This window comes from Emys orbicularis, chromosome 6, assembly GCF_028017835.1.
Source record: "Emys orbicularis isolate rEmyOrb1 chromosome 6, rEmyOrb1.hap1, whole genome shotgun sequence".
NCBI classification, from domain to species: domain Eukaryota; kingdom Metazoa; phylum Chordata; order Testudines; family Emydidae; genus Emys; species Emys orbicularis.
In genome coordinates, this window is record NC_088688.1 from 34616576 (window position 1) to 34643266 (window position 26691).

At 40.5% G+C, this 26691-nt stretch overlaps 1 protein-coding gene across 1 annotated transcript in view; it reads right to left on the bottom strand.

Moving 5' to 3' along the window:
* PLPP1 (phospholipid phosphatase 1) overlaps positions 1–26691 on the bottom strand; it is a 126070-nt gene that overhangs the window by 33470 nt on the left and 65909 nt on the right. Inside the window, exon 4 of the mRNA XM_065406069.1 lies at positions 8482–8539. Coding sequence (XP_065262141.1) covers positions 8482–8539 — 58 coding nt within the window. The remainder of the gene's footprint in view (positions 1–8481; positions 8540–26691) is intronic.

Here is a 26691-nt window from a genome sequence, read left to right on the forward strand (position 1 = left end):
AAGTGACTTAATTATGAAATTATAAACGTATTAACTACAAAGAACTCTCATTATACCCACAGTGAAACAAAACAGTCAAGTGCAACAGTTCAGGGCACAACTCAAGGAGATGGGGAGCTTAAAGCCACAGGCAAGTCTGCATCTGGGCTTTCCCTCTTCTGGTTCATGGAACTTCTGGCATTGAGTGCTGACTCAGGAGGGTGATAGAGGACTCAAATGAGCTGGGGTCCCAAGTGTCTCTGTACTCAGTGCCCTGATCTGGAGTCTAGGAGAGGAATAGCTTCTGGGAATAGTGCTACATCAGTACAGCAGGGAATTGTTATTGTTCCCAGGAGCCTCTTTTATCCAGAGGCTGTATAACCTAGCTGAGTGCTGGTATGCAGTACTGCACTGCCTGATGCCTTCATAGTAACACGAGCTGCAACAGGACATTTTTGCTTTGTATTGCCTCCAGGATTTGCCTCTGCATCTCCCCTGTCTTTTTCCATCCTGTCTTTGGCCACACTGTCATTTGCCACTGCAACTATCTTCCTGAAAAGCTTTTTCAGATTCCCGCTCAATCCTCAGATACTGCCTCCACCTTACCACAATTTTGAGGGGTTTTTTTTGGGGGGGGGGGGGGATGGGGGGGAAGAGCAGAAAAACTAACAATGTCCATAGAAAACTCATGACAAAAATGTTTGTTTTCTCCCCCTCAGGTATGCCAGCTGTTCTGCCATTGATAAGGGCACCATCTGAGGGTCTGGCCAGTTCCATAGCTATGGGCATATAAAATAAAAACAAAACAAAGTGACAAGCAGTTATAGTTGATATTCTAGGGAAGCTGTGATGAGAATGGCCTGACTCAAAAAGGCAAAAGGGGCAGACCAACGAGATACATGTGAAGTTGATCACCAAGATGGTCCCTCCCAGAAGCATGTCAGGAGTGTAAGGGAGTTGCTATGCCAGTGGAGAAGGTAATGCAGCTACTCTTCGTAATCTCTGAACAAAAACTGAGCCATTTCTCAACCTTAGATTTTGCTAAGCAATACTTAGTGCTCCAGTCAGAGTCAGCATCAGCCACGTATGATTTACGAACATCTAGAGCTTCCTACTACAGAACTGGTCACAGACCAAACTGCTTTATATTTTAAGCAATTCATGAACAGAGGCAGAAAAGATTATTTACATTACTTTCCTCAACCTCATGACAGTTTAAACTGTCAAAATTAAACTTCTCTAACACAGACAATATCAGCTACAAACTTGGTATTGCGAGTCTGCTGTAAGTAACTGACAAATTGTGGCAACTGTCTGTGGGATGGGGCAAACACTGCACCTAGAAAGAAATGTATCCCTTAAAATGAGGGGAAGGTAAGAGGTTTGGCTTGAAAGATTAAGCTGCTTGGTGAAATAGCAGGGAAGAAGCGAAGCGGTTTTATCACCTTTCCCCACACCTACCAAATGCTTATTTACTTCTGAAACACACATCCTGTCAAGGTAGCAGATATTCAGCATTTATTACGTGCTTTGTGCAAGGTTACCTTCCCCAACACAGTAATACACAGCAGATTCCTCTGTTCCTTCAGAGGAGCAGGAGATTTTAAGGGTCTGGTTATGATTAACACTGAGTAATGCCACATGTTAAAGCCTGTGTGCTGCTTGTGACTCAAACTGCATTTGGAATAAGTATGCACATAGTAAAACAAAGCCAGGTTTGAAAGTTAAACAGGTTGGCGCATGAAGGGCGATTGGGTCAGGGCCAGTGGCCTATCGGCTGCACTCTGCATCGCCCCATGGGAAAGGCTGGAAAGTTCTTTTGCTTATACCATTGCCCTGACTGTCTACCTGATATGAGTATCTGCTTCTTTTAAAGAAGAAATGCAAGGCAAGATCTGATACACAGCAAGTACAGACTGCAGTGCTGAATGTCCTTGCTGACTGAGCATTCAGCACAGAGGTTGTAAGTAACCTTTATAAAAATCCCTCTGAAATACTCTCAGAACTTTCTGGACCACTAAACTTATCCCAGAACATAAGAACGGAAGCAGAGCTTCCTCAAAACCTCCTAAACCTGTACTGGGCCACCATTACAATTGACCACACGTAACAGGAGCAATGCAGCCAAGTGAAACATGCAGCAGGTACTGGGACGGAAGTGTAGTGGTGCCATTTCCCTACTAATTTAAACTAGTTAAATAGACAAAAACTGATTTGGCTAACATTAAAGTTATCAGAATTTTGGCTACATGCCTATTAATTACTAAATTTCACTGAAGGCCTGTCAGCTAGGATAGGAGACGACCAATAAAAAGTCCATTTCAGTCAGACTCCTCTAGAAGTCATGTTTATGTACCACCACAATGTTCTTCCCTGTGTTGTCTATGCTCCTTAAATACATACTGGAGATTAGGAACAAAGATGGAAACCTTAAATGCCTCAGCCACAGTTTGTTAATCTGTGATGCAGGAGCAGTCTGGAACTTCTCTGCTTCTCAGTTGGCATGTATAATTATCCATGGCCATGCTAAGATTTGTAACACTGCTCCATGACAAGCAGTGTGTCCTCCCTTCGTACTGTAACACAGGTGTTAGAGGGGGCAGAAAGAGAATGGGTTTGCCCAAAGAGTTTCAATCTAGAGCTGTACATTAAGCTATCTTGAAAGTTATAAAGTGACACACCCCACCCCCCACCCCCCGGGAAGAGCTATGGTTGCGCATTCAACTTAACTCCATCCTCCTGAAAGTGAATTATGAGTTAGTGTTCTCTTTCATGGCCATGTTCTTTCTCAAATTAAATATCATACAGCTTCTACAGCAATTGATGCATATGTACAAGATGTTATAACATGTTTCTTGCCCCTATGCTAGACTATATGTAAAGAAGAACTACACAAATATTAATAGAGGGTGGCACCCTTACTGACTAATGTTTAAATACCCCAACAGGTATTTCTGCAGTAAGTGTTACTGTTAATATAATTATATCAACTCCTAAAACTAAATAGAAAATTTTAAAATCAAACTCTTCCAAAATGTACTTAAGTCAGTAAAACTATATTCTACTATATTGCTAAACTACTAGCAACATCTTGATGTTTATTTAAAACTAGTATAAAATAACTATAGGTAACTATTACACTGCTATTACTAAACAATTATATTAAAACTAATTTTAAAGGTTACACGTTAATTCAGATCCATTTTCATATAAAGAAATATAGATGTATACCTTTCCAGCTCTTAACTATTTACAGCTTGCTAATATATTCACACAGGTATTAAAATAGTCACTTTATACTAAAAATGAATGAAACATACCATCCAAGTGTATCTTAAACGGTCCTACAGGTTACGACACACACTTCCATTTTTATAACAGTGTAATACTCTATTACAAAATTTCAGTAGTAGTATGAAACAATTTCTCTTATACCCTTTTAATACATGAGGCTACAAATTGGTACACATTTTAGTTATATACTTCTACAAAGAAATTAATCACGCAATAGTCAGCTATTTGACAACTACCATATCTCCCACAATTAAATGTATAATTTCTTCAAAATGTTAGACATGTGCATCTAAGAACGTACACTGTTTGCATATTTTATTGTACAGAATATCTCCCATACTATATAAAATATTTTTGTTGTTGCTTATCTGATCCTGTGGGAGCTCATTTCATAATGTTCATGAATACATCATACAAATAAAGGACTGCTCATCCTACCTGGACAGATGAACAAACACAAACCCCTTCAAACCTCAGCCCACTACCTGGGAGTAAAGATGGTCTTTCCAGAAGCCCCAGAAGGTCAACAAACCTAGCATCTGATGGACCAAGTTGGGCAGGGTGAGTTCCAAAGCTGACCCAGTGAATTCTGCACTAGCTTCAGTTTCGGAGCAGTGTCAAGGTGTGGCTCCAGTGCGGAGCTACATTACAGCGAGCTAATCTCAAAATGACACAAGGTGTGGTTAACAAAAGCCAGGCTCACATCAAAGAGAAAAAAGGCTGAATTCCTCACCAAGCACAGACTGAGAAAATGCTCCTGGCCAGAGCCACTTTTCAGGCACCCAGCAGCAGCCCAGGATCTACCACCACATCCAACTGTAACTGGTGCGCACAGATATAAATTCTGCCAGTTTTTCCAGCATGAGCAGAATATCTCAGTAACCACCACAGCTGGAGACTTCCATTTTAAAAATAAAAGTCTGCTTACATAGAGAACAAGGCAGCAGCATGGAAGAGGTGCTGGAATGCCTTACTGCAGCATATCACATGAATCCACTTGTAATGTAGTTTTCTATGTAGTTTTGAACAACAAAATAAAAGGCAACATGTTCTTCTGGACCCCCCTACAAATCCTGATAAAGCGGCATGATCTTCTGAAGTACAGTTACGGTTATCAGATGTGCAGAAAGACATTGGGGGGGGAGGGGGAGTGTGGTGCTCTTTGGTGGGTCACATCCAAAGCCACAATGGACCCTAAGTACAGAGTCTCATACAGATTTGCAGTAATGCAATTCTTAGGACTCCATCCAATTTAAATGTTAAGTGTGACAGCAATGCACAAGAACAGAAGTTTTATACAGACACCTACATCCATATCCATGCATACACACACACTGTAGAAAGCAATCCCACTATTGGCAGGCTGAGGGACAATGTCACCTAACAGGCCTTTCCCTTCCCTCTAGTTTATGTGGTTGTACAACTGAGTGAGCATACCATATTAGAACTCAGTTAGGGATATGGTCTTGGTTAGGTCAGGCAATGAGGCACATCTGGCATCGCTTTTTCTTGCATAGCTTACAGGTAAATAGGCTGGGCATAGACATTTTCTGTTAACTTCTGTTCATAGTACAGAGTAGCTCAAATATTCACTGAGAAGAAAAATCTACCAGTTCTGTTTCCAGAGTTCAGTAACCAATTACTTCATTCCATTACAGAAATGGTGATTTTGACCCAAATGACTCAAAAAAATTCCAAGAACAAAGAAGTGATCGTATTCTATGGAGACAGACTCAGTCCTGGTGTGGAGCAAACAAAATAAGGAACTTAACCTCTGTTGTTGTAAGCTGATATATGGAGGAAGCTGTCATTTTGTTGCCGTCGTCAACTTGAACATTAAAAAACAAAACAAAACCACCACACACACCCTTTACCCCACTACTGGATTTACATGATGGTAAAAAGTAGCCTGCACATACAGATAGGTAGGGTACATCGGGGGAAGAAGCAAAAAATAAAAATGAAAAACAAATCTAAAAAAAGACAGTCTTCCCCCATAGAGCAATTCTGACCTAGAGGCTGGAACAGTGTCTGTGGAATGGGAGCTTTTGGGGCTTTATTAAGCTTTAAAAGTGTCCAGAAAACCATGCTGTAGACACGTTTTTGAAAACTTGCTCTTCATGCCTCATTGAAAAGCGTGCTCACATTTTTTTAGTATTTACAAAGATTAAAAAAAAAAAAAATGCATCTCAAGCCTCCATTTTGAATAGACTATCCAACTGCTGCAGAGGTTATTCTGGTGCCAAAAGAAAAGTAACAAGATGAAAATCTTGGGGTATGCAGCCTAAATGGAAAAGTGAATTTCAGAGAGTTGCAAAACTGTAATCCTGAACTTCAAATACTGTGTAGCAAATCAAGATTTTGCAAATGCACCAATTTACACCCAAGATTGAAGCCTTCTATTGGGCAGGTAAACAAGACTCTAAAACAAGCTGTTTTAATCCCTTTTGCATTAGTATTTAATGACAGAAAATTAAGACACCTATCACTAAAAAGAGTCAATGCTTTGTAGCAGGGGAAAGGAGAGAAAAGGAAGCCAATCCATAGTAGTACAGATCCAACATTCAGCCATTTGGATTTTAATCAAGGGCTCCTCATTTGGATTAACTCCAAACCAACTGGATTAGACCAACTGGATTAATTCCAAACTAGACTGGGAAAAGCACTCAGAGTTTTGCTGTAAAGACCAATCTTTCTGTGGTGGGAAGATTATTGGATAACCCTGAAAATTGATTGGATAATCCGTAAACAGTCTATGTCACAAAGAATATCCTAACAAAGATTTCTGGCCCACTCTGGCAACCGTGGTAGGATCTTCCCACCAACCAATATCTTTAAAGATGGCTATAGCTGCCATGGTTCTGGTCCCAGTGTGGAGATGGCCACAGATGAGGTGTCTAGACACTTCCTAAACCCAAGAAAATTCTATTACATTAACAGTTTAGCAGTTCTATTGCCATGAGGGTTTGATGCCAATGCATATTTAGAGTAGTAATCTTATACAAGTTGTGTGCCCTCAATTCTTGTGGCAGTGAACTCTGGAGCTCACCTCTCCCCACCATGTCCCATTGCTATAGTTAAAATCAGTACATGTGCTCAAGCTGCAACCCCCTCAGTATAGAAGTAAGGGGGCTGCTGGCAGGGCACACAGAGTACGTGAGGGTCCCTCAGCTTTGGAACTCATTCAGAAGCAGCCCACATTTCCAGGGCTTCAGGGTCATCTTTTCCTGGAGGCTTTAGGAGAGAAGCACATTGTACATGCAGGGGTAGAGATGGGGGTTCACACTGTAGAGGGGGTGTGGTCATTTCACCCACTTTCTTCTTTGCTAAAAGGTCTGATTGATTTTGTCTACTGTTGTATATGGTGGAGGTTGCTGCTGAGATTGTTTGTATGTTTAGATGTGTTCTTAGGTACTTATCAAAGGAGCCTGGGGCTTGGGCTAGCCACCCTGTCAGTTACAGAACTTGTGACATGGCCTCTTTGGCCCCATATACTGCAAGGTATGAAGCAGTTCATTGGGCAGCTTTATTTGTTCACTGGATTGGATAGAAAAAACTACCCTATCCTGCAGAGTTTTTCTACTAAATAATTTTCAAATTTGCTGATGCCTTGTTTGATGGCTCAAGAAATTTATCCACTTACACAGATCATCTGCCTGTAGTGAACAGAAACAAAAGACGTATACTCCATTAAGAGTAACACTACCATAGTTCTAAATCAGCAACTACAAAGATGAAGAGGTTTATCTAACCTAATCTCTTACTTAGAAAGAGAGAGTTATAAAATTTGGCTGTAAGCAAGTAAAAAAAGCATTTAACTCGTTTTCCCCTTTTTTCAGTATAAATCAAGGGTAGGGGGTGCCCAAAATACAGCTCAAAGAGAATCCATGGCAGCTTGCAACCTTCCTATAACTACAGGGCAAGAGGGCAAAACTGGTCAAACTGCAGGTTTTTATATTGGGGAATTCAAGAGAAAACAATCCTTTATTCATCTGTGAAGGAAGATGCAAGCTCAAGCCCATTTTCATAGAATCATAGAATATCAGGGTTGGAAGGGACCTCAGGAGGTCATCTAGTCCAACCCCCTGCTCAAAGCAGGACCAATTCCCAACTAAATCATCCTAGCCAGGGCTTTGTCAAGCCTGACCTTAAAAACCTCTAAGGAAGGAGATTCCACCACCTCCCTAGGTAACCCATTCCAGTGCTTCACCACCCTCCTAGTGAAAAAGTTTTTCCTAATATCCAACCTAAACCTCCCCAACTGCAACTTGAGACCATTACTCCTTGTTCTGTCATCAGGTACCACTGAGAACAGTCTAGATCCATCGTCTTTGGAACGACCTTTCAGGTAGTTGAAAGCAGCTATCAAATCCCCCCTCATTCTTCTCTTCTCTTTTGTGGCTGTGTGCATTCACTTTTTATTTTAAAATATATGAATAAGTGATCTAAGTGCTGCCCTAGTAAGCAGCCAATCAGGCCTGCGATGCCATGAAGTTGACTAGCATGCAGCCCTACCCTGTGACTGGAGATACATAGCATTGGCTGAGTCACGGTCTTCAGTCTGACTGGGTTTATTTTACATAGCCAGATTTTAGAATATTTTTGTAAACAATTTGTGTATACACATAATGCTTTTCTCACCACTGAGCTTTTCTGCAGATGGGTAGTTTTAAGAACAATTTACATTTAGGTGTGTTTCTCTTACACTATATTTACAGACCTGCCAATGCTCAGTTAAGGTTAATTTAGTTTCCTTACAGGCTTTGCATGCATTATGAAAGCAGACATTTCCTATCCCATATGAGGCATATCCTATGGAAAGAGGTTTTCTGTTTTTAATGCCCTGCAATACTTTAACCACCAACTTAAGTAGCTACATATTTTCCAACCCCACTGTCATCTGGTTCAATAGAGAGAAAGGACATAAAAAGCCAGCTACCTTGTGAAATGCCTTTTATCCCTACTAAAGCTTGAATACCTGCTCTCTATAATATTTTGCCACCTCCCTCCCCACCCCAAACACATGCTGGCCCTCACCCTCACCCACCGAGCAAAAATCAATTCAGAGCAACACTACCACCCCCCACAAGCATTATGATTTAATGCATCTCTCACATAAGACAGGCCAAAGGAAAATACTGATGCAGCAAGTGTTTCAACTTCATGCTTTGCAACATTAATCAGTTTAGATGGGCAGAATATACTTACTGCTAGGAACAGCATGCAGTACATAGAGAATGAAGAATGCCCAGAGTAAAATGACAGTCTGGAAGAGAAAAAAATAGACATATTAATCACTTTTCACTTACAAAATAACAATAACGTGTTGCAGGATAATTTACAGTCTCTCTAGAAAGTGAGCAGGTAAAATGCAGATGTCCTCACATTTTTTTTATTCAAAGACACTATCTTTGCAATGAGTTCTACCCCACCCCCAGAAAGGGGTTCTTTCAATGCAAATTTCTATATTAGGATCTATAACTATAGAATGGATTTAATTATCTAATAGCTACACTGGATTATCTTTGGTGGATTAGCTCCCAAACCAAGACAACTATTTAGGCAGTAATTACCAGTAACAATTCACTGATTAAAACGTAAGTGGAAAAGGAGTGCCTCCTGAAATGTAAATATTTCAGGTGGCTTTTTAAAGCAATATGACAAGACTTGTGTTTTAACTCCCAGATTAATATGAAAGAGCCATCACTCTCACTTGCATGTTATTAACAAAAGAAGTTTAAATCTAATCCTGTGAAAGAATGACAGAACCTAAAGAACAAATACAGACGCTCCCCGACTTACGCAAGCGTTCAGTTATGGAATGCCTTGCGTAACTCGAATTTTGCATAAGTCGGAAATGTATACCCGACCATTAAGCAAAAAAAAAAAAAAAAAAAAAAAAAAAACCCCCCCACCTCCTGTTTCTAGCTTACGGCACTTTTTCTGTAAGTGCGGATTTGCATAAATTGGGTTTGTGTAACCTGGGGGGGTATCTGTACACAATATAATCTGAAAGAAAGAGGAAAAACCTGACTGCAGATATCAGGGGAATCCTGAATCAGTCGGCGTGTATTTAGTATATGTGAACTGTCCTGTAAGGGGTGGGGCTCATTTCTCATTTACTTAGTTTTTAGACTAGAGATGATTCATGGCACTGTCAGTATTTTTCAGTTCTTGGAGGGATATTATTGAAAACAGTATCCTAATAGTAGTAGTCGTAATATTGAAAATGGTAGGGAAATGGAGATTTTTTTTCCTGGGGGAGAGGAGGGAAAATGACATATCATTGATTCTTTTAAATTTTCAGATATAGTTACCTCCTTTTTTCTATCTAGAATGTGTTAAATTACCAATTTAGGAGTTTTATCACAGCCAATCCATGTATTAGTCAAGGGTTTCAAAACCAATTCCACTCATTACTAACCGGATCATTTTTTCTTCTCAAATATAGGAAGCACTCCTTTTACGTTTCTTTGCCTATCACAGCTTATACCTAGGCCCAGTCTATGCTTAAAAATTTAGGTCAACATAGCTACGAGCCTCAGGAAAGTGAAAAGTCCACACCCCTGAGTGACAATTATGGTAATCTACCCCAGTGTAGACACAGCTAGGTTGTTGGAAAAATGCTTCTTCTACTACTACTGTCTGGGAGGTGTTCCTATACTGCTGGAAAAACCCCTTCCATCAGTGAAGGCTGTTTTTTATGCAAGTATATCTACAGCACCATAGCTACATCAGTATAGTCCCCATAGTGTAAAATATTTCCAGACATATGTCTGGGACCAAACCACGCACCAACTTATACCCTGTGTAAGCTCAATGGGCAACATCACTGATGAGTCTAGGTAGAATTTGTCTCTGAACAGAACAGGCACCAACTGAAGGTTTTTCTTCCTTCTACTAAACAAAGCCTTTGCCAGGTTTTAACTGAGACCGTTAAAAGGTCTATTCAACATTCCCCTGCGCACAACCTCTCTCTTCCAAAAGCAGCTATCAGAACATTCCGTCTATCAAGCCAGCCAAGTGGTTGAACATTCCAGGCTTCTTCACGATGCTAGCTATGAGTGCTAGCTCACCACAGACAAGTATTCACACATGCAGCAGCAGCACCCCATATCTGAAATATCAGTCTGTTTTTCTTTTTTAAAAACAGTTTAAACTAAATGTAAGTCACTCCAGTAACAACTCATGCGTCAGGCATAGTAGCTGCCAGGATGTATGTTATTGTTTCATGACAACTGGTTTTATATATTTTTGCTAGAGATGTTTATTTCAATAAATCTGATAATACAAACACATGGCATTTCTTATTTTGACACTCTCCACTCTGGCTGCTGAGTGTAATGCTGACATCCTTCTTTTGCAATAAGCTAGTTAGTCCACAGAAGGCCACCTAGTAAATGGATCACTTCCAACAAAACACACTGCTTCACTTAACCAGGAAAGAACGCAACATTAATTCTTTTCAATTGGGCAATGCAGGCTCAATGTAATTTATCCACTTCTACCATTTGAAAAACCCCTCAAAAAAAGCAGTCAATTTTACTCTAATTGCTAATTATATCAGAAGTAAGATTTTAGAACACACTGTGCAAAGTACAGTCAGACAAGGTAGTTTTTATAAGTGATCCATAACCTTTAATAATGTGCTACAGCGTTTTCATAATGCCATCACAATAACTGTGCCATAAGTCTCACATGGTTTGTGTTAAGTCAGAGTAAATTTGACAGCTACATTTTCCAAGTTAGCAGTGCAACCAAGTTACAATAACTACTTCAGCCTGTTAATACAAACTCACATTTCACAGAATTGTATTTGAATTGTTCTTCCAAATATAGGAGACTTTTGTAAGGAGCTATTTTAAATACACCTCTACCCCGATATAACACCAATTAATATATAACATGGTAAAGCAGTGCTCCGGAGGGGCAGGGCTGCGCACTCCGGCAGATCAAAGCAAGTTTGATATAACGCGGTTTCACCTATAACGCGGTAAGATTTTTTGGCTCCCAAGGACAACGTTATATCAGGGTAGAGGTGTATATTTAACCAGATTTCCCTTATTCACAATAATCAAATCCCTTCAAAATGCTTAGTTTTTAGCTTGACACATTCATTCTCTGAAAGTCAAAAGACCAATTTTAACCTACAAATAGGCTTATCACACATATTCTAAAGAGTTACCTTTTCCTATCAATCCTGGACACCAATAACAAGGACTGAAACATTCCACATTGTGCAAAACCTCTTCAACCAGGCTTTGCACAAGGAAGTTTCGCAAGGGCTGGGGGAAAATGTAGCTTCCCACTACAAACCCCTATGCAGATGGTATTACTCTGAGGATCTGCACTGTGCTTCTCCAGTACAGCCCCCAACTCCTGTACAGTGCTGTAGAGCGCTCTACCTTGGCAGGAGAAGATTTGGGGGTGCTCAAGCAAAATGAAAACAGTACCTAGATCTAAGTCATTCACAGTAAAACAGTCAGTAATATTTTTGGGGTCCTTTGGCACCTCTGTAGTCTGTTTAACAGAAAACAAGCCCTGAATCAGAGCCACTCTCGGAGCCATTGCAATGAACTCTACTGAGAGCAAATGATCAAAGTATAATTTATTCTAAAGCCTTTTTAACTTCTGTGATCCTACATAGAGATTTTGGGCTTGGAAGATAAAGCTACAGTGTTATGAAAACATTAGAGAAAAGCAAACATAGCCCCAATTTTCAAAGAAGAAATTAAGAGTGATCCTAGCAATTACAGTCCTGTATGTCTGTTTTGTAGCATTAGTAAGATAATGGAATAAAATGCACAGGAAAAAACATCAACATTACAGGTCCCTTTGAAAGAAGCAGCATGGTTTAGAGAATAAATCTTGCCAGATAAAAAGCTTTGTTCTTTTATGAGCACTACCAAATTAGTGGATGAAGGAACACTGTATGCGTCACGTATTTGGAGTTCAGTAAAGCATTTGATACTATGTCTCACATTTTCTTGGAAACTAAAATTCAGTTAGAGTGGACAGAAATACTCATGTGGATGGAAGACGGGTTAGGAAACTGAAAAATAGTCGAAGTGAAGTTCATTCTACACACAAAATTGCTGTTCATTTAACTAAAAAATTTTTAAAAATCACCAATTAAACTGGTGCAAAATGCCACTAAAAGACATTAAATTGAATTAAGTTGATTCCTTACCAAATTAAGCTAATCCAATATAAACCTGTTTGATTAAAATAGATTTTAGTTAAACCAGAGCAAGTTGTGTGAAGTTCAGCTAGTAGGGTACTGCAAAGATCAGCAATAGAGCTAGTCTAATTCAAGTGTTTTGCACACAATACCGAAAGGAGGAATTGCTAACTCAAGTGAGGACAGAGAAACCATACAAGTGAACACAGAAAGAGTAAAAAGATATGGGCTGAAAACAGAAGATTCAGCTTGGGTGAAAAAAGGGGGGATGGGGGAAGGGCGGCAAAATAATAGATCTAGGAAAAATAATCTAGCACACAGTAAACAAGATCACAGAATACAAAGAACTGAAATGCTAAGATGAAAGGTAATAATGGACTGCATGTTAAATTTGAATTTGTCATAATATATTGGCCATAAACAAGACAAAAGCAACTCTGGGTTAAATATGCCAGAGTTCACATAGCAGGGAACTCTCTATATGACTCTGGTACACTTGCACCTGCATTACAACTATATTTCCTGGGATCCCATCACCAGAAAGATATTGCATGGCAGGGGAGGAACCAAAGACAACTCTGGGGGGGAAAAATTAAACAGACGACCGAATGAACTGATTTAAGGAAGGAGAGGTTAAAGTGCCAGACCTGTATAAGTTGGCTAAACAAGGAGTAGTGGGGAGAAAGTAGTCTAAACATATCAAAAGGGCATAAATAAGGAGGAGAAGAGTTTAGTGTGGCACAAGGAAGTTACAACTAGGAGACATGGGATGAATTGAAGGGAAAATGGAGGCTGAATACTAGGGCAACCTTCCTGATCTAGAGGTATATTAGACTGATTTAAAGACAGTGATGGAAGCCCCATCACTTGGGAACATTAAACCTAGTCCAGTCTAACACACTAGCAAATCTACAACAGGGAACAACCCCACAATGGTAGGGAAGAGGACCAGATGAGCACAGAATGAAAAAATTTAGACAAGACAAGCTATGCATTGCAGTTTTAATCAAATATTTTAAAAAGCCAAAGAGCTCTGTATACTAAGCAGGGAATTATCCCTAACATTTTCAAATGGTCAGGACATGATCTAACAAATTATATACTTTAGTCTACATATGTAGAATATCCCACTTTTTTTTGAAGCTAGAAAGGAGCAAGCAAACTACCATCCAGCAACAAAAATCTAGCTCTATTTTATAAACTCTATTCTCTATTGATATACCATCTACTTATATATATGAGTTCTAAGAACATAAATGGGAGTTCAAGGCTTGTGCATTTTTATATACACAGAGTAGGAGGGACACACAAGAAACATAACCTTTACTCCTCCCCATCTGTAGAAAGATCCTTTTAAAAAGAATTCAAAGACAAATAGGGATAGAAAGTGGTTAAAAATCACTGATCTAGACTAGGCCCCCTTTCCTCCCTTCCCCCCGACAGGATATTGAGCAACATTAATATTTCTGATAAGTTTTAAACAACCGTGAACTCCAGAAAGGATTTCAGGCTTTAAAAGGAGACACAGTAGTGACAGTTAGACTGGAGCCAATGTGTTCTTTCAATAGGGCTTAGATCAATCTCCCCCAGACAAAAAGAGTTCAGACATGTTACAAACATTGTTTGAAATGTAACCAAGACATAGATGCTTTCAGTTGAAAATCTAGGCATTAAGCAGCTGATACAAATGCTATTCTAACCAGCACACTGCTGCTGGACAGAGGATTATTTCACAAATTCTCTCAAAGCTTTCAAATGACACGTAGAAAATATAATGTTAATATATATATTTATTTTTTGTTATAAGGTGAAGTGTGAAGAGTTTTATAAATCATTCCTAATCACATACAGAAAACAGACCATCTGCTTAGCAGTTATCTGCAACTATTCAAAAAAGCTTGGAAGAGTTCTGAAAAGGCATCAATTTTGAAAAAACAGGAGACCCAAAAAAGAGGCAGCCAAAAACAAAAACTATAAATCAAGTCCAGAGCCATATAAATAAGATGAAAAAGGGTAGACAATGCCAGAAGCGCCTCAACTCAGTAAGCTGTAGTTTTGTAGAGGGGTTTTAGGGTAGGTTTGTCACTAAATCTTTTCCCCCACAAAATACGAAATTGAACATGGCTCTAATTTTAGGAAGCTTGGCAGATAGCAGGGATCTTTTCAAGTGTCAAGGTATCTGATGATACAAATATGATATCTACATATTTGAAGAGCTATTATAAAAATCTCTCCCCCGTCCCCCATATTTTATATATATCAAAATCAAAATCAATCCATCCATCAGGAAAAGTATCATTTCCTGCTAACCCACTTACAGGGCAGAGGGACAGTACGTTCTAGTGAGTCAGGTAATTATGAAATAGAAAAGATTTTGCATTTTGATTAGCCTTCTCTTCCCCTCAATGTTCCCTGCCAAGCCCAAGTAGCCAGGCTCAGCATGTGGGGAGTCAGATGCAACCCTTCCCCAACGTCACAGAGTGGACATGAACCTGCTGCTAAGTATCACAATAATGAGTGCTATACGGTTTGTCTTCACTGTAGAAGTAACTCTTACTCACGTGTTGCCCCAACACAGCTCCCATCCACACACAAGAGCCTCTGACCTGAGTCTGGTGATGCTTTACATGTGGGCTAGTCAGCCAATCCTGGGGCTAGGATACAGCCAGTATGCTGTTTACACTCAGGCTGGTAAACATGCCCACTTTTCAGCAAGGATGCAGGCTATACCACCTGAGTGCTAACAGTCTTCCAAAAGTCCCAAGTGCCCAAAAGTTCTCCCACAATTCACTGGCTCAGCTTCCTGCAGCACTAAGGACCATGGAATGTGACCGCAGAAGTTATAACTTCTGACATGAGAGAGTACAGCACAAGTATGGATACAGTTGAGTGGAATCACTCAAGCATGGCTTTGTAGCATGGCTGCCCACACTGGGGTGACCATCACTCAAGTTACCTCTGCATTGAAGACATATCCTTCGGCTATGTCTACACTGCATGCCAGTTGTACCAGCGTACACGTAGCTACATGTCTCAGAGAAAAACGGACTGTGTTCACACAGTGGTGTGTAGCTACATGCGTAGTGAAAGGCTATGGCGGGAGGAGGCAACAGAGGGAAGAGACTTTGGCAGCACGACAATACGGCTACAAATATCAGTACAGACAGGGAAGGCACTGCTTGGGGGAATAGAGAGTGGTGTACACCCACAGAGTTTAGGTGAGTCTTTCCTCTACTCTCTTCAGCAATGCCTCACCATCTATACGTTGTGCTAGAGGGGCGTGTAGTGCATCTACTCTACATGCCACCAAAAGGTGTGTGCAGTGCAGATGCACCAGTACGAATAGTTAACAGTTGCCCCCATGGTGCAGCAGCTCCCACCTGTCAATTCATGGTAGATACTGCGCTGCAGAAACAGCTTCTGCTGCTCCTGGTTCTCCCACTCTGAGGTGAATGGTTGGTTGGTGGATCTACATGTCAGAAGGCAGTAGTTAAGTGTCAGGCATCAAGCCAAACAGCTCCAGAAAAAGGATCACCCACCCCTTCAACAATCAAAAACAAAAAAGCCGCCACCACAATATTGTTAAACAAGTACATTGGGGGGGGGGGGGGGGGAAGTGTGTCTTGTTTTTTTGTTTGTTTTAATGAAAAAATATAAACTAAAGAAACTGCCAGACTGACTCAGACAATCAATCCATCTAGTCTAGTGTTGTCTCATTAATACTGGCCAGTACCAGCTATGTCAGGAAGAATAATTCTTGCAGTTATGGTTAACCTACCCCCAGAAAAAATTTCATCCAAACCACTCCTGCCATAGTTAGAGGTTGGCCCCAAGCTTAAGAGTTTATATCCCTTCAAAACTTCAACTGTGTGTGTTTAATCTTTACTTTCACAACTCTGGATATTCTTGTTATCCACACGTCTAGTACTTTTTGAACTTTGGTATCACTGAGACCAAGAGCTTAATATGTTGAATGAATTCCTCAGTCTAAATGCAAGCAGTGTGATAATGTATTTTCATTTGTCAGTTTTGAATTTGCTACATTTCAAATTCATTAAATATCCCCTTGTTCTTGTATTATGAGGGTGAATTAGAAGTTCCAGGTCTACCTTCTCTATACCACTCGTCCTTTTGTATATTTGATCATGTTCTGTCTTATCCATCTTTTCTCTAGCAATTATGCAGTAAATTTGATAAGCCAAGCATTTAAAAATAATATCAAAAGTCTAGAAGAGACCAAATGCTAAGCCCTTATATGCCTCAGATGAGTTATATTTTTATAGTTAGTCTTCACAACACCCCTATGAGTTAGGCAAGTATTATCCCCATATTACAGATTAGGAAAAGGGGATCAAAAGGTTACATGACTTGACTATGGCCGGAGTGTCCATGTTAGAGCAAAGATTAGCACTCAGAAACTCTCATGTGCCAATCCCATGCTCAGGCAGCACTTTCTAGATGTGTGAAACAGCTAGTAACAATGGCAGTAGAGGACAAAATCAAAACATTTTCTTCTGATTCAGCAGTCCAAAGATTGTGTTGCATCAGCATTACATGGAATTTCAGTCGCCAATCAGATTAGTGTGGGGATGGCCATTTTATAGTCAATGTTTTGACAAAGCATTTCCAATGTTTCTGTTTGGGGAACATACAATGTGTGCAGATTCCCAGATTTTAGCTGCAGAGCATTTCCCCTGCTTCCAGGACAGGAAGTCTGCTAATTAAGAAAATTTCAACAGCAGACATTTTTGCTAAAGACTAACTTCACCAACCACATCCATAAGTTGTTTCCAAATGGTTTTCAGGGGGCCTCTGAATGCAAGTGGTAATTGTGCTGAGTTCTAATGGACTGAGAACATATTAAACAACCACAGCATAAACCGGTTTTCACATTTTCCAGTAAGCCTGTCGTTTATCTGTATTTATAAAAGGCAGAAATATGTTTATGAGAAGATATAGATGCCTTTTAGTTGTACTGCAACTCTTTAATTACACCAGAATAAAAAAAGAAAAGACAAACTAACATAAATGGCATATTGCAGCTAAAAACTATATCATATATTGAAGGTATTATAAAGCTTAACGTGTACCTACAGAGTTCCACACTGGAGTCCGGATTACACCGAAGACAGCCCCAAACCAAAGGCCAAATGACTGCAAGCAGCAGCATTCCTCAGGAGGCTGTTCTGAGTCTCTTAACTAAACTGTTCATGAAATGCTGCTGGACATAATTTTCATGACTAAGGACCAAATAACTAAGTCAATGGAGGCACTTATTCCAGGGATGGGTCTGGCTCCAGATTTCAAAAATGCATCTTGGATTTGTTATCGTTTAAGAGCTCCATGTATTCCCATTTCCATTTGCTGCTAGTGAATCACTGTTTCAGCAGTAAAAATTAACACTCATGGGTTCATATGGCTTGGTGCCATGATCCATTACAACCTAGGTAGGAAAATTTTAATAAGGGGCTGGGTCACTGCTACATGTCACCTCTTCCTTCCAAACTCACTCCTATCAAACATTACATATGTGTGTCCAAGACTAGCAACATTATCACCCACATAACAGTGACGAACAGGTTAAATCCACAGGAAGAATTCATAGGATTGAGAAGTTCCAAACCAATTAAGTTACACCTTGAATAAGAAAGGAAAGCAGAAGAGTTCTCTCTCTCTCCCCTCCCCTCTCTTGTGTGGGGCTAATAAAAAAAACTCACTATTTCGTAAAGTAACATTTTATTGCTTTCACAGCCTGTTCAAGTCCTGAAGAGCCTGTGTGTGAGTGCCTTTGCCATGTCTAATGGATGAACTAATTAAAAACTAGTTCTAGATTATTGCTTCAGACCCAGTTATCTGCAATCTACGTAAAAAGCTACAGGATTTTAGAGTGCACAGTTTCATCACTGCTCAATTTATCATCTACCCCAGAAAGTTTCACAAGCACTCAAGGAAATTTTGCATTAGATTGATAAGTACAGCTATTGTTTGAGACGCTTCCTCAACTTTTTATTGTTAAGGACTGGGTTGTAACTTTGGAGGCCGCATATATTACCAACATGCGAACTGCAGCATGGAGAGACTCTGCAGAATATAAAAAGCATCTGTATCCAGTTATATGAAGGAGGATAAAGAAGACAGCTGAAGAACATGGGTGGAAGGAAAAGAAATTGCCAAGTAATGGACTTCTTACAATACCTAAAAATTTCATCCAGTTACCAAGACTGCTCAGACGTGCAACATGACATAAAGCTCATTTACACGCTCACAAAGCCTTCTGCTAGCATTGAGAGACAATAGCAGGAAAAGGCTGTTCTGCTCAACATGCCATTTGGGTTTGGTTCATCTAATCTCAGCCTTGCTGCTTTTTCACCATGTTTCTTCATCCTCAGGGCCGGCTCTAGGATTTTTGCCGCCCCAAGCAAATACAATTTTGGCCGCCCCCACCCGTTTTACCCCACCCCCGGCCCTGCCTCAACTCCGCCCCTTCCCCAAATCCCCAGCCCTGCCTCCTCCCCCCAGGCTCTCAAGCCTGGGAGGGAGGGAGGGGGAGCAGCGGCGCCGCGGCCGCTCGGGATCTCCCCCTCCCTCCCAGGTTTGAGAGCTTGGGAGGGAGGGCGAGTAGCGGCGCGCGAGCGGCAGCGGAGGTGAGCTAGGGCGGCCGGGGCACATTTTTAGGGGCGGCATTCTGGCGCCGGCCATGCTGCCCCAAGCACCAGCTTGTTTTGCTGGTGCCTAGAGCCGGCCCTGTTAATCCTTCACTAGAACACAGGTGCCACTTAATCACATACCATGTTAGTGACCATTCTTTTGCACATTATTAAAACCAAGTAGTGCTCAGGACCACAATCAAAGTCTTGACTGCAACTTAGCCTCCTCAACTACCAAAGTAGTAGTAACTGACTGCTATTCCACCCCCATATTGATTTCAATATTTGCAAAACTTTATGGTAATAGAAAGGTTACATGCTTCTAAAACTGACAGTGATCGTGAATACATAGTTACTTGATCTGTATTTTGTGATTATGCAGATGGTCTGCTCATCTACACCTAAGCTGCACCATGCTACTCAGCAGGAGAGGATTTCACACTGATCCCTAAAATCTTCCAAGTTATTATACCAGGTCCGTCAACGTAGGTAGTTCATCAATAGTTTTAATTATTGATTTCAGCATCTCCTATAATTGCAGTATGCTAGGTAATTAAACCTCCCATTCAACCACCATTACAACATGTTTCTCATCTTATTGGCAGTATCAGTGTTTATGCCAAGTGTTGTGCAAGAACTAGCACATATGTAGCCGAGCTGATCAAGTGATTTGAGTTATTTTAAGAAGACAGGCTCCAGAGGAGAGAAATAGTGAACACAAAGTAAGGTTGTTTTTTTGTTTTTGGTGTGTGTGTGTGTGTGTGTGTGTGTGTGTGTGTGTGTGTGTGTGGTTTGAAGTTTTCCAAACTTTTCTGCTGATCAGGGAGTTGGCAAAATGTCCATTCTGCACCTCCTAAAATTGGATCCAAAAATCTGATTTTTACGGCAAAATTTGATAATATTTTGGCACCATAAAACAGTGCAGTGCTTCCATCAGTAACACAAGTGCCAGCTCTACAGCCTGGTTACTTTTCTCAGTTTAGAGCTGTGGGTAAAGCTGAAGCGCTCTAATGCTTTTCAAAAGAGTCCACAGAGCCCTCTGCATGCATGACATTCTCAGCTGAGCAATTACCTGTTATGCTCTGGTTTAAATTGAGACACTGGTCACAATTCTATTAGTTAAGTTTATTGAGTTTTTCCACCTAAATCAGTCATTGTTGTGTTTGACTTAGTCATCTCTGTGATCACAAAGATTACAAGACTACCACATTCCTGTGCTTTCTGAAGGCATTGTTCCTACACTGCCCGTCTTCTACAGTTATAGGAGAAGCCCTTTAGGAAGCTGAACTGGTCACAAATGCCATAAGTAACACAGTACTTCATCTTCCCAGTCAGATTTGGCACGCCATTTAGTTAAACAATGCTGTAGAAACATCTCTGGAGACATTTTTGATGGATGATGCAGTTAGACGCTGCCAGATTGGATAAGTAAACTATTTTGTTATGCTCGAATGATTAAGTGCAGTATGAACTCTGACAGAATTGCAAAACTAAATTTCAAAAACTTAAGTGTATTGCTACTAAGTTGTTTGTCTTTTGATAAACAATATTCTACCTTTAAATCAGAGACCTATTTTCCACTCACTGACAATTCAGAACGCCAAACTCTGCTCTGTATTAAATGAAATTCTATCCTCTCCTGGCTTCTGCATGAAACAGTTTCGAAAATAGAGAGAGGATACTGCCTCAGTAGCAAAGTGTTGTATAAGGTAAGATATTTGAGACAGACCATTAACACTATGCAACAGAAAAGTAATCAGATCCTGTATAACCCATATACACATACATCAGGGCTGAATGTCTGTACCATTAGACACTCAAAATTCCCCCATCAACCATAATACTACTAAGTACGAGTTAAATACAACTTAAAGCGTTCAAAAGGATTTCCGACTCAAAGGAACCTATGTAGATGGGTTCCCAGCTGTTCTTCCAGTCTAATAGACCAAAATCGGCTTTCTGATACACATGCACAGCTCTGATAAACTTTTATGGGTGTTGTGTGTGCACATAACAGTGGGCAAAGTTTGGCCGTGTGTTGAAACATCTATAGATATGCCAAAACAACAGGTTCATGACAAAAGTTGAAACATTAAAAACTCCTGGCAAGTGTACAGCAAAGGATAATGCCTCATTTCAAACACACACTATCAAAGTCAGTAATATGTAAAATGCTATTCTCTGTGGACTGCTCTACCATTTTTTTTTTTGTAAGTTGAGAATTTTGTTCGTGTTCAGATACAAGTACTTATGAACAAGATTACTAAAGGGGTAAAATGTATTAATACCTGATTTATTTGAACTCTTATTCCATTTCTGCAAATAGCATTTATGAGTTGTGATATTAATCTGTACATTTCTGGCATTAATATAGTGCCTGGAAGCCCATCATGCTAGGACACTGTACAGAGAACTAAAAGAGACAGTCCCTGCTTTTAATTTGCACAAATGCTGGATACTAACACTGGAGGGAAGTGGTACACAAGCCTTCACAACTTAGAGATAAGTATGCTCAGATGCATTTATTAATGCACTAGTTTCATACACATATATACACTTCAGCTCACAAGCCTTAATACCCAGACTGAAGTTGCACAATTCTACTTTGAATTCTAACACAGAACCACCAGCGATGAACACAACCAATTCCTGGCAATCACATGCCAGTGAACAAATTCTTAATTGCAACATCACCTTAATGGAGCTATATTAGCTAAACACATAACTGTAGTGGTGAGGTCCACTGTGACCACGGAACAAGGCTCTGCAACAGGACTGGGACAAGTGGGTGCCAGTACCCAGATGTATGCTGTTTCTCAGTCCCCCTTCCAACATCCATGCCCTCCCCATTAAAGGCAGCTGTGTGTAAGCCAGGCAGTGCGAGTCAAGGGCTAGAGAGCCAGAGGCAGCATCAGAGAACATAAAACTGCTGCTAAGATCCAGCGTTCCAGCTTTATATAGGAGTTGTAATGAAGAAGCTAAACTGTATTTTGAATTCTTTATTAAAAAAAAAAAAAAAAAAAGTTTCTTTATGTTGGAATTTCATGCTATAAAAAAGCCCATGAGTGAAACCTCTGAATAGTTGTGTATTTAGGGGCTTGAAAAAAAAACAAAACTTTAGTATCCCTGTGGAAGGGTATAAAATTAGCAATTTAAAAGTCTTAAAGACTCTGAAAGGGCAGCCCTAATGAGGAAGAAAATATTCCAAAAAAACTAAATTGTGCCCTTGAAATAATCCATGTTTGATATGGATTTTTGTGAACTAGGCTTAAATTGGGGTACCTATGCCCCAATTCAAGAGCAAAAGAAAATATGGAACCACAACAGCTTCTCCATAAAGTAGTACATTTTGCACTCCCAGAGCAGACAAAGATAAATCAGCCAGTTCAAGTATTCAGACTTGGTTCATGCTCGTTCAAAGGGTTGAAACAAACATTAGGTACCTTGTGTGTCAACAACTGCACTAATTGGTAGGTCATCTGCATTTCAACTCACAGCCCTTCCCGCCATGCTCTGTTTTCAATGTATAATTAACTTAATTTTAGCTATGGCAATGTGTTTCATTTGTTGAAAGGATGGGTCTGTCACAAACCCAGCGCTTCCTTACAAGTGCCACATTTGGAATTTCATGATTACATCCTCCATGGGAACCAAGATGTCTGAGTTCTGCACTCCCAGCTTTGCCACTAACCCAATGTGTTAACAAAAAGGGGTGGGGGGAGGAATCCCAGAGGAAGTCTGTGCCTCAAGTTTTCCTCATTTGTACACTGGAAATAACACCTACCTATCCCAAAGGGATAGCAAGAGTTAGTGTTTATAAAGGTCCTGGGATGAATTCAAAAGCACGTCTCCACAAAATGTTTATGTTATAATCAGAAGCACATATATAAACTATAGCTGCATCTGCTAGTTTAATGTACCGTATCAAATTTTAAATGCAAAACAGCTTTATTGTTATGTGTATGTTTCCTTATATACTAAAATATGAGAAAAATATGCTTTGATTAGTTGAGCTTATTCATAAACTAGGTCTTCATCTTATTTTTTTTTAAAGTTACTCTTCCCTCTGCTCCTATTCACACACACTTTAGTTGAGGAATTAGCTGTATGCCACTTTTCACAAGTTAAAAAAAAATATTCAGGAGAGAGTGTTCCTGCAGGCACTTCTAATAAAATTTTCCTGAATGCATTTTAATTTTTACAAAAACTGGAACCGGGCTTATATCTTGATGCTGATATCCTCTGGATGAGCTAATTTCCATTGCGCGGGGGGGGGGGGGGAGGAGGAGGAGAGAGAGAACATGGCAATTCTGACGTAGCCCTGTACAGATCTCAGGTTGCTCGGATTTGGAGGGGTGAACACAAGCCCTCCAGGAAAAGGCTGGTGGACTAGAGGGGATGAGGAGCAATGCCACAAAACCAACACCTTCTACCCCAGGTGCGTTCCCACCCACCTCACTCTGATTCTTCTCTATTCAGGACAGCAGAGGGCATCATTGAGCGCCAAGTGTCAATGTGAAAGAAAAATCATCAATGCACAGAAGAATGAAGATTTATGGCTCCTCTACTTACAAGAAGTTGTACAGTTTTAACTGTGCCAGTGTTAAAACAATACAACCCTCTTAGTGTGGGCAAAGTTCTACAGTATAAAGGTGCTTACACCGACAGTTATTCACACACAGGAAGGGGAATAAGCTCCACCTGTATAAAGTACCTTTATATTGATACAGCTGCATCCATACTAGGGGTTGTGCCAGTATAACTAGACTGGTATAAAAACCAATCACACCCATAACCAAAAAAAAAAAAAAAAAAAACCCACGAGTTATACTAGTACAAAAATTGGTGTTTAGACCAGGCTTCAGGTTTCCAGCTACGAAACAACTGAAGAGCTGAGGTCAATGGAAATTACAATCAGGGCAGAAGAAGAAAAAAAATTGTTTTTTTGCATGCTAAAACTTTTTCACAGAACAGAGGAAGTGGACCAAAAGTAATCTATTGTTTTAAAGTATTTAGCATTACTTGTTGCCAGCCTGGTAAAATGTCAGCAGCATCTGACTCTGCTATGGAACAGTTTTTTTGTTTTGTTTTTTAAAAAGGACTTCAGGATTCCTGCTACCGATAGCCAGCGAAAGAGAGAGACGCATAATGGGATTGACAAGATTGAACACTAGGAGAGGATGTGCTGACCCCAATACTTTCTTGCTCCACTGATTGGCAGATAAAGAGCAAGATTAATGCCAGTGGCACAAAAGACTGTCAGTTTTAGGAAGAAAGGCACTGCAATAGCAGTCAGATGAAACAATAGAAATTAGGGAGGAACAACGAGTTACAGAACAAAGGGCTGGGCATTTACCAGGACTACATACCCTCAGAGCAGCATGGTGTAGTGATCCAAGCACATGACTTGAGGCCAGGAGCTCCTGCATTTTGATGCCAACACGGAGAATAGCCACCCATTAAGGCCTTGGACAAGCCATTTATCCTCTCAGCCTTTGTTCCTCCCACATCTCTAAAATGACAGTACTCACCTTGTGGGGATGCAAGGGGATTAACTAATGAGAGCCCAGTGATTAAAAGTGCTAAGTGTTATTAGCCCCACACCTAGCAAAGAGAAAATGTAGAAACTACTTTTGACAGCTTGAGCTTAATGGCAGTTTAACGGAGAGCTCATTTTGCTTGGTCACACTGATTTGCACAGCAAGCATGTCCAGCTATTCTGTCAAAGAGTAAAACCAGCCTTTGCAATACCTCAGTTAAAATAACTAGCCTATTGACTGCTAGTTACCAATGATGATTTTATACCTTCTACCTCAACTATATCTTGAAAATGAAGGCAGAGGCGGACACCAAGACACTGCCCCTCCTTAGTCTACATAGGACAGGTCTTACAAGTATTATAGGGAATGGGCATGAAGCAGAGTTTCTATTCTTATTGTGGCTAGACAACCATGTTTAACTGTATTCAGACATGTTCTAGCCTCCAGCCAGACCCTGGGATGCAGTGTGGGGGCTTTAGGCACACCACCTGCTTATTCTGAATCTGAAGCAAGCTACAAGATAGTTGCCCAGTTTAGCCAAGCCTATGAAGTAGCTTTTACACACACCATCATCCCTCTCTGCTGCCAGGATATGGGCATAGCTAGGGGTAAGAGAATTTCACCAGGACTTCCCCATACCCATATGATACCTTACGGCTGTATAGGCTCCTTGGAGCCATTGACAGATAGCTTAAGCTACACTATGCCTACACTGAAATTGCTACAACGGCACAATGTCAGCGCTGAAGCTGAACCGCTGTAGTGCTTCAATGTAGACACTTACTACAGCAACAGGAGGGGTTCTCCCATCGCAGTAGTTAATCCCTCTCCCCGAGAAGCGGTAGCTAGGTCAATGGAAGAATTATTCCCTGGACTTAAGGCTGTCTACCCCAGGTGTTAGGTTGTCATAACTATGTAACTCAGGGGTATGGATTTTTGCACCCCGAGTGATGCTGCTGGGTTGACTTAACTTTTTAGTGTAGACCTGACCCGAGAGTAGCCTCTGGGATGCTCTAGGTTGCACCAGGGAACCAACCTGACCTTCACCACCACTCCTGCACTATGCTCTCCACAGCTGAGGCTCTTTGGCTCAGGTGCTCAAAAGGCATTTTAAGCAGATAACTCCCATTGAAATCAATGGGACATAGGCACCTAAATGCCTGGGAGGATCAAGGCCCTAGTGTCTACCTAGACAAGCTAGAGCATGGATTAGTCTAGTATGGCCTGTCTCCCTCCACACTGCCTAGCTTCATATTAAGACCCAATCTGATCACAAGACCAGAGCGTTTAAACTGTTCTTAAGCACGTTCATTAGACACTTGTCAAGTCCCCATACACATCCTGTTTATGATACATGGCATAAAGAAAGTATCAAATCAATACAGTAGCTAAAAGTCAAAGGAAGGATTCAGTGCAATTTCACCAAAGAGGAAGGAACATGGGAGTTTGAATACATTTGAGATTTGCCTGCAGTGAATGGCCAGGAAAAATATTGAGGAGATATGTGCTAGTGCCTTTTTACACAGGTCAGATGGTCCAGCTGTTTCCACAGTGCAGATAATAAATGCTAACATTTTCCTTGAAGATTCGGAACAGAAGAGCAGAGTCAACCGTAGTAAAATGAAGTGCGCCAGCATCATCGTTTATAGGGCTGGGAAAAAGACAGCCAACTCCTAGATAATCTGGGGGGTGGGGGGGAGGAAAGGAGGGAGAGGGAATCAATTCTTGTACCCAAAACTATTTATGATCATGGGCTGCTTGGCTTGGTAGAGGAAGACTCACTGAGTCCCCAATTTTTGTGGTTTCACAATCACATTTGCCCCCCCCCCTTTTTTTTTAAACCAAACACAAAGGTTCACCTCCTCCCCCCCCACCTTAGTATGGGAAAAGGCCACAAAAACAGAAGAGCAAATTGACTGTGCAGCCATAACAGGCAACAGAGAAATGGATTAAGTGAGAAGTAAAATTTTAAGAATTCCTGTAATTTTTAATTATAGTGTCATAGGAATCACCTGCACTAAGCATTCAGAGAAAAGTTTGATTTAAGTTA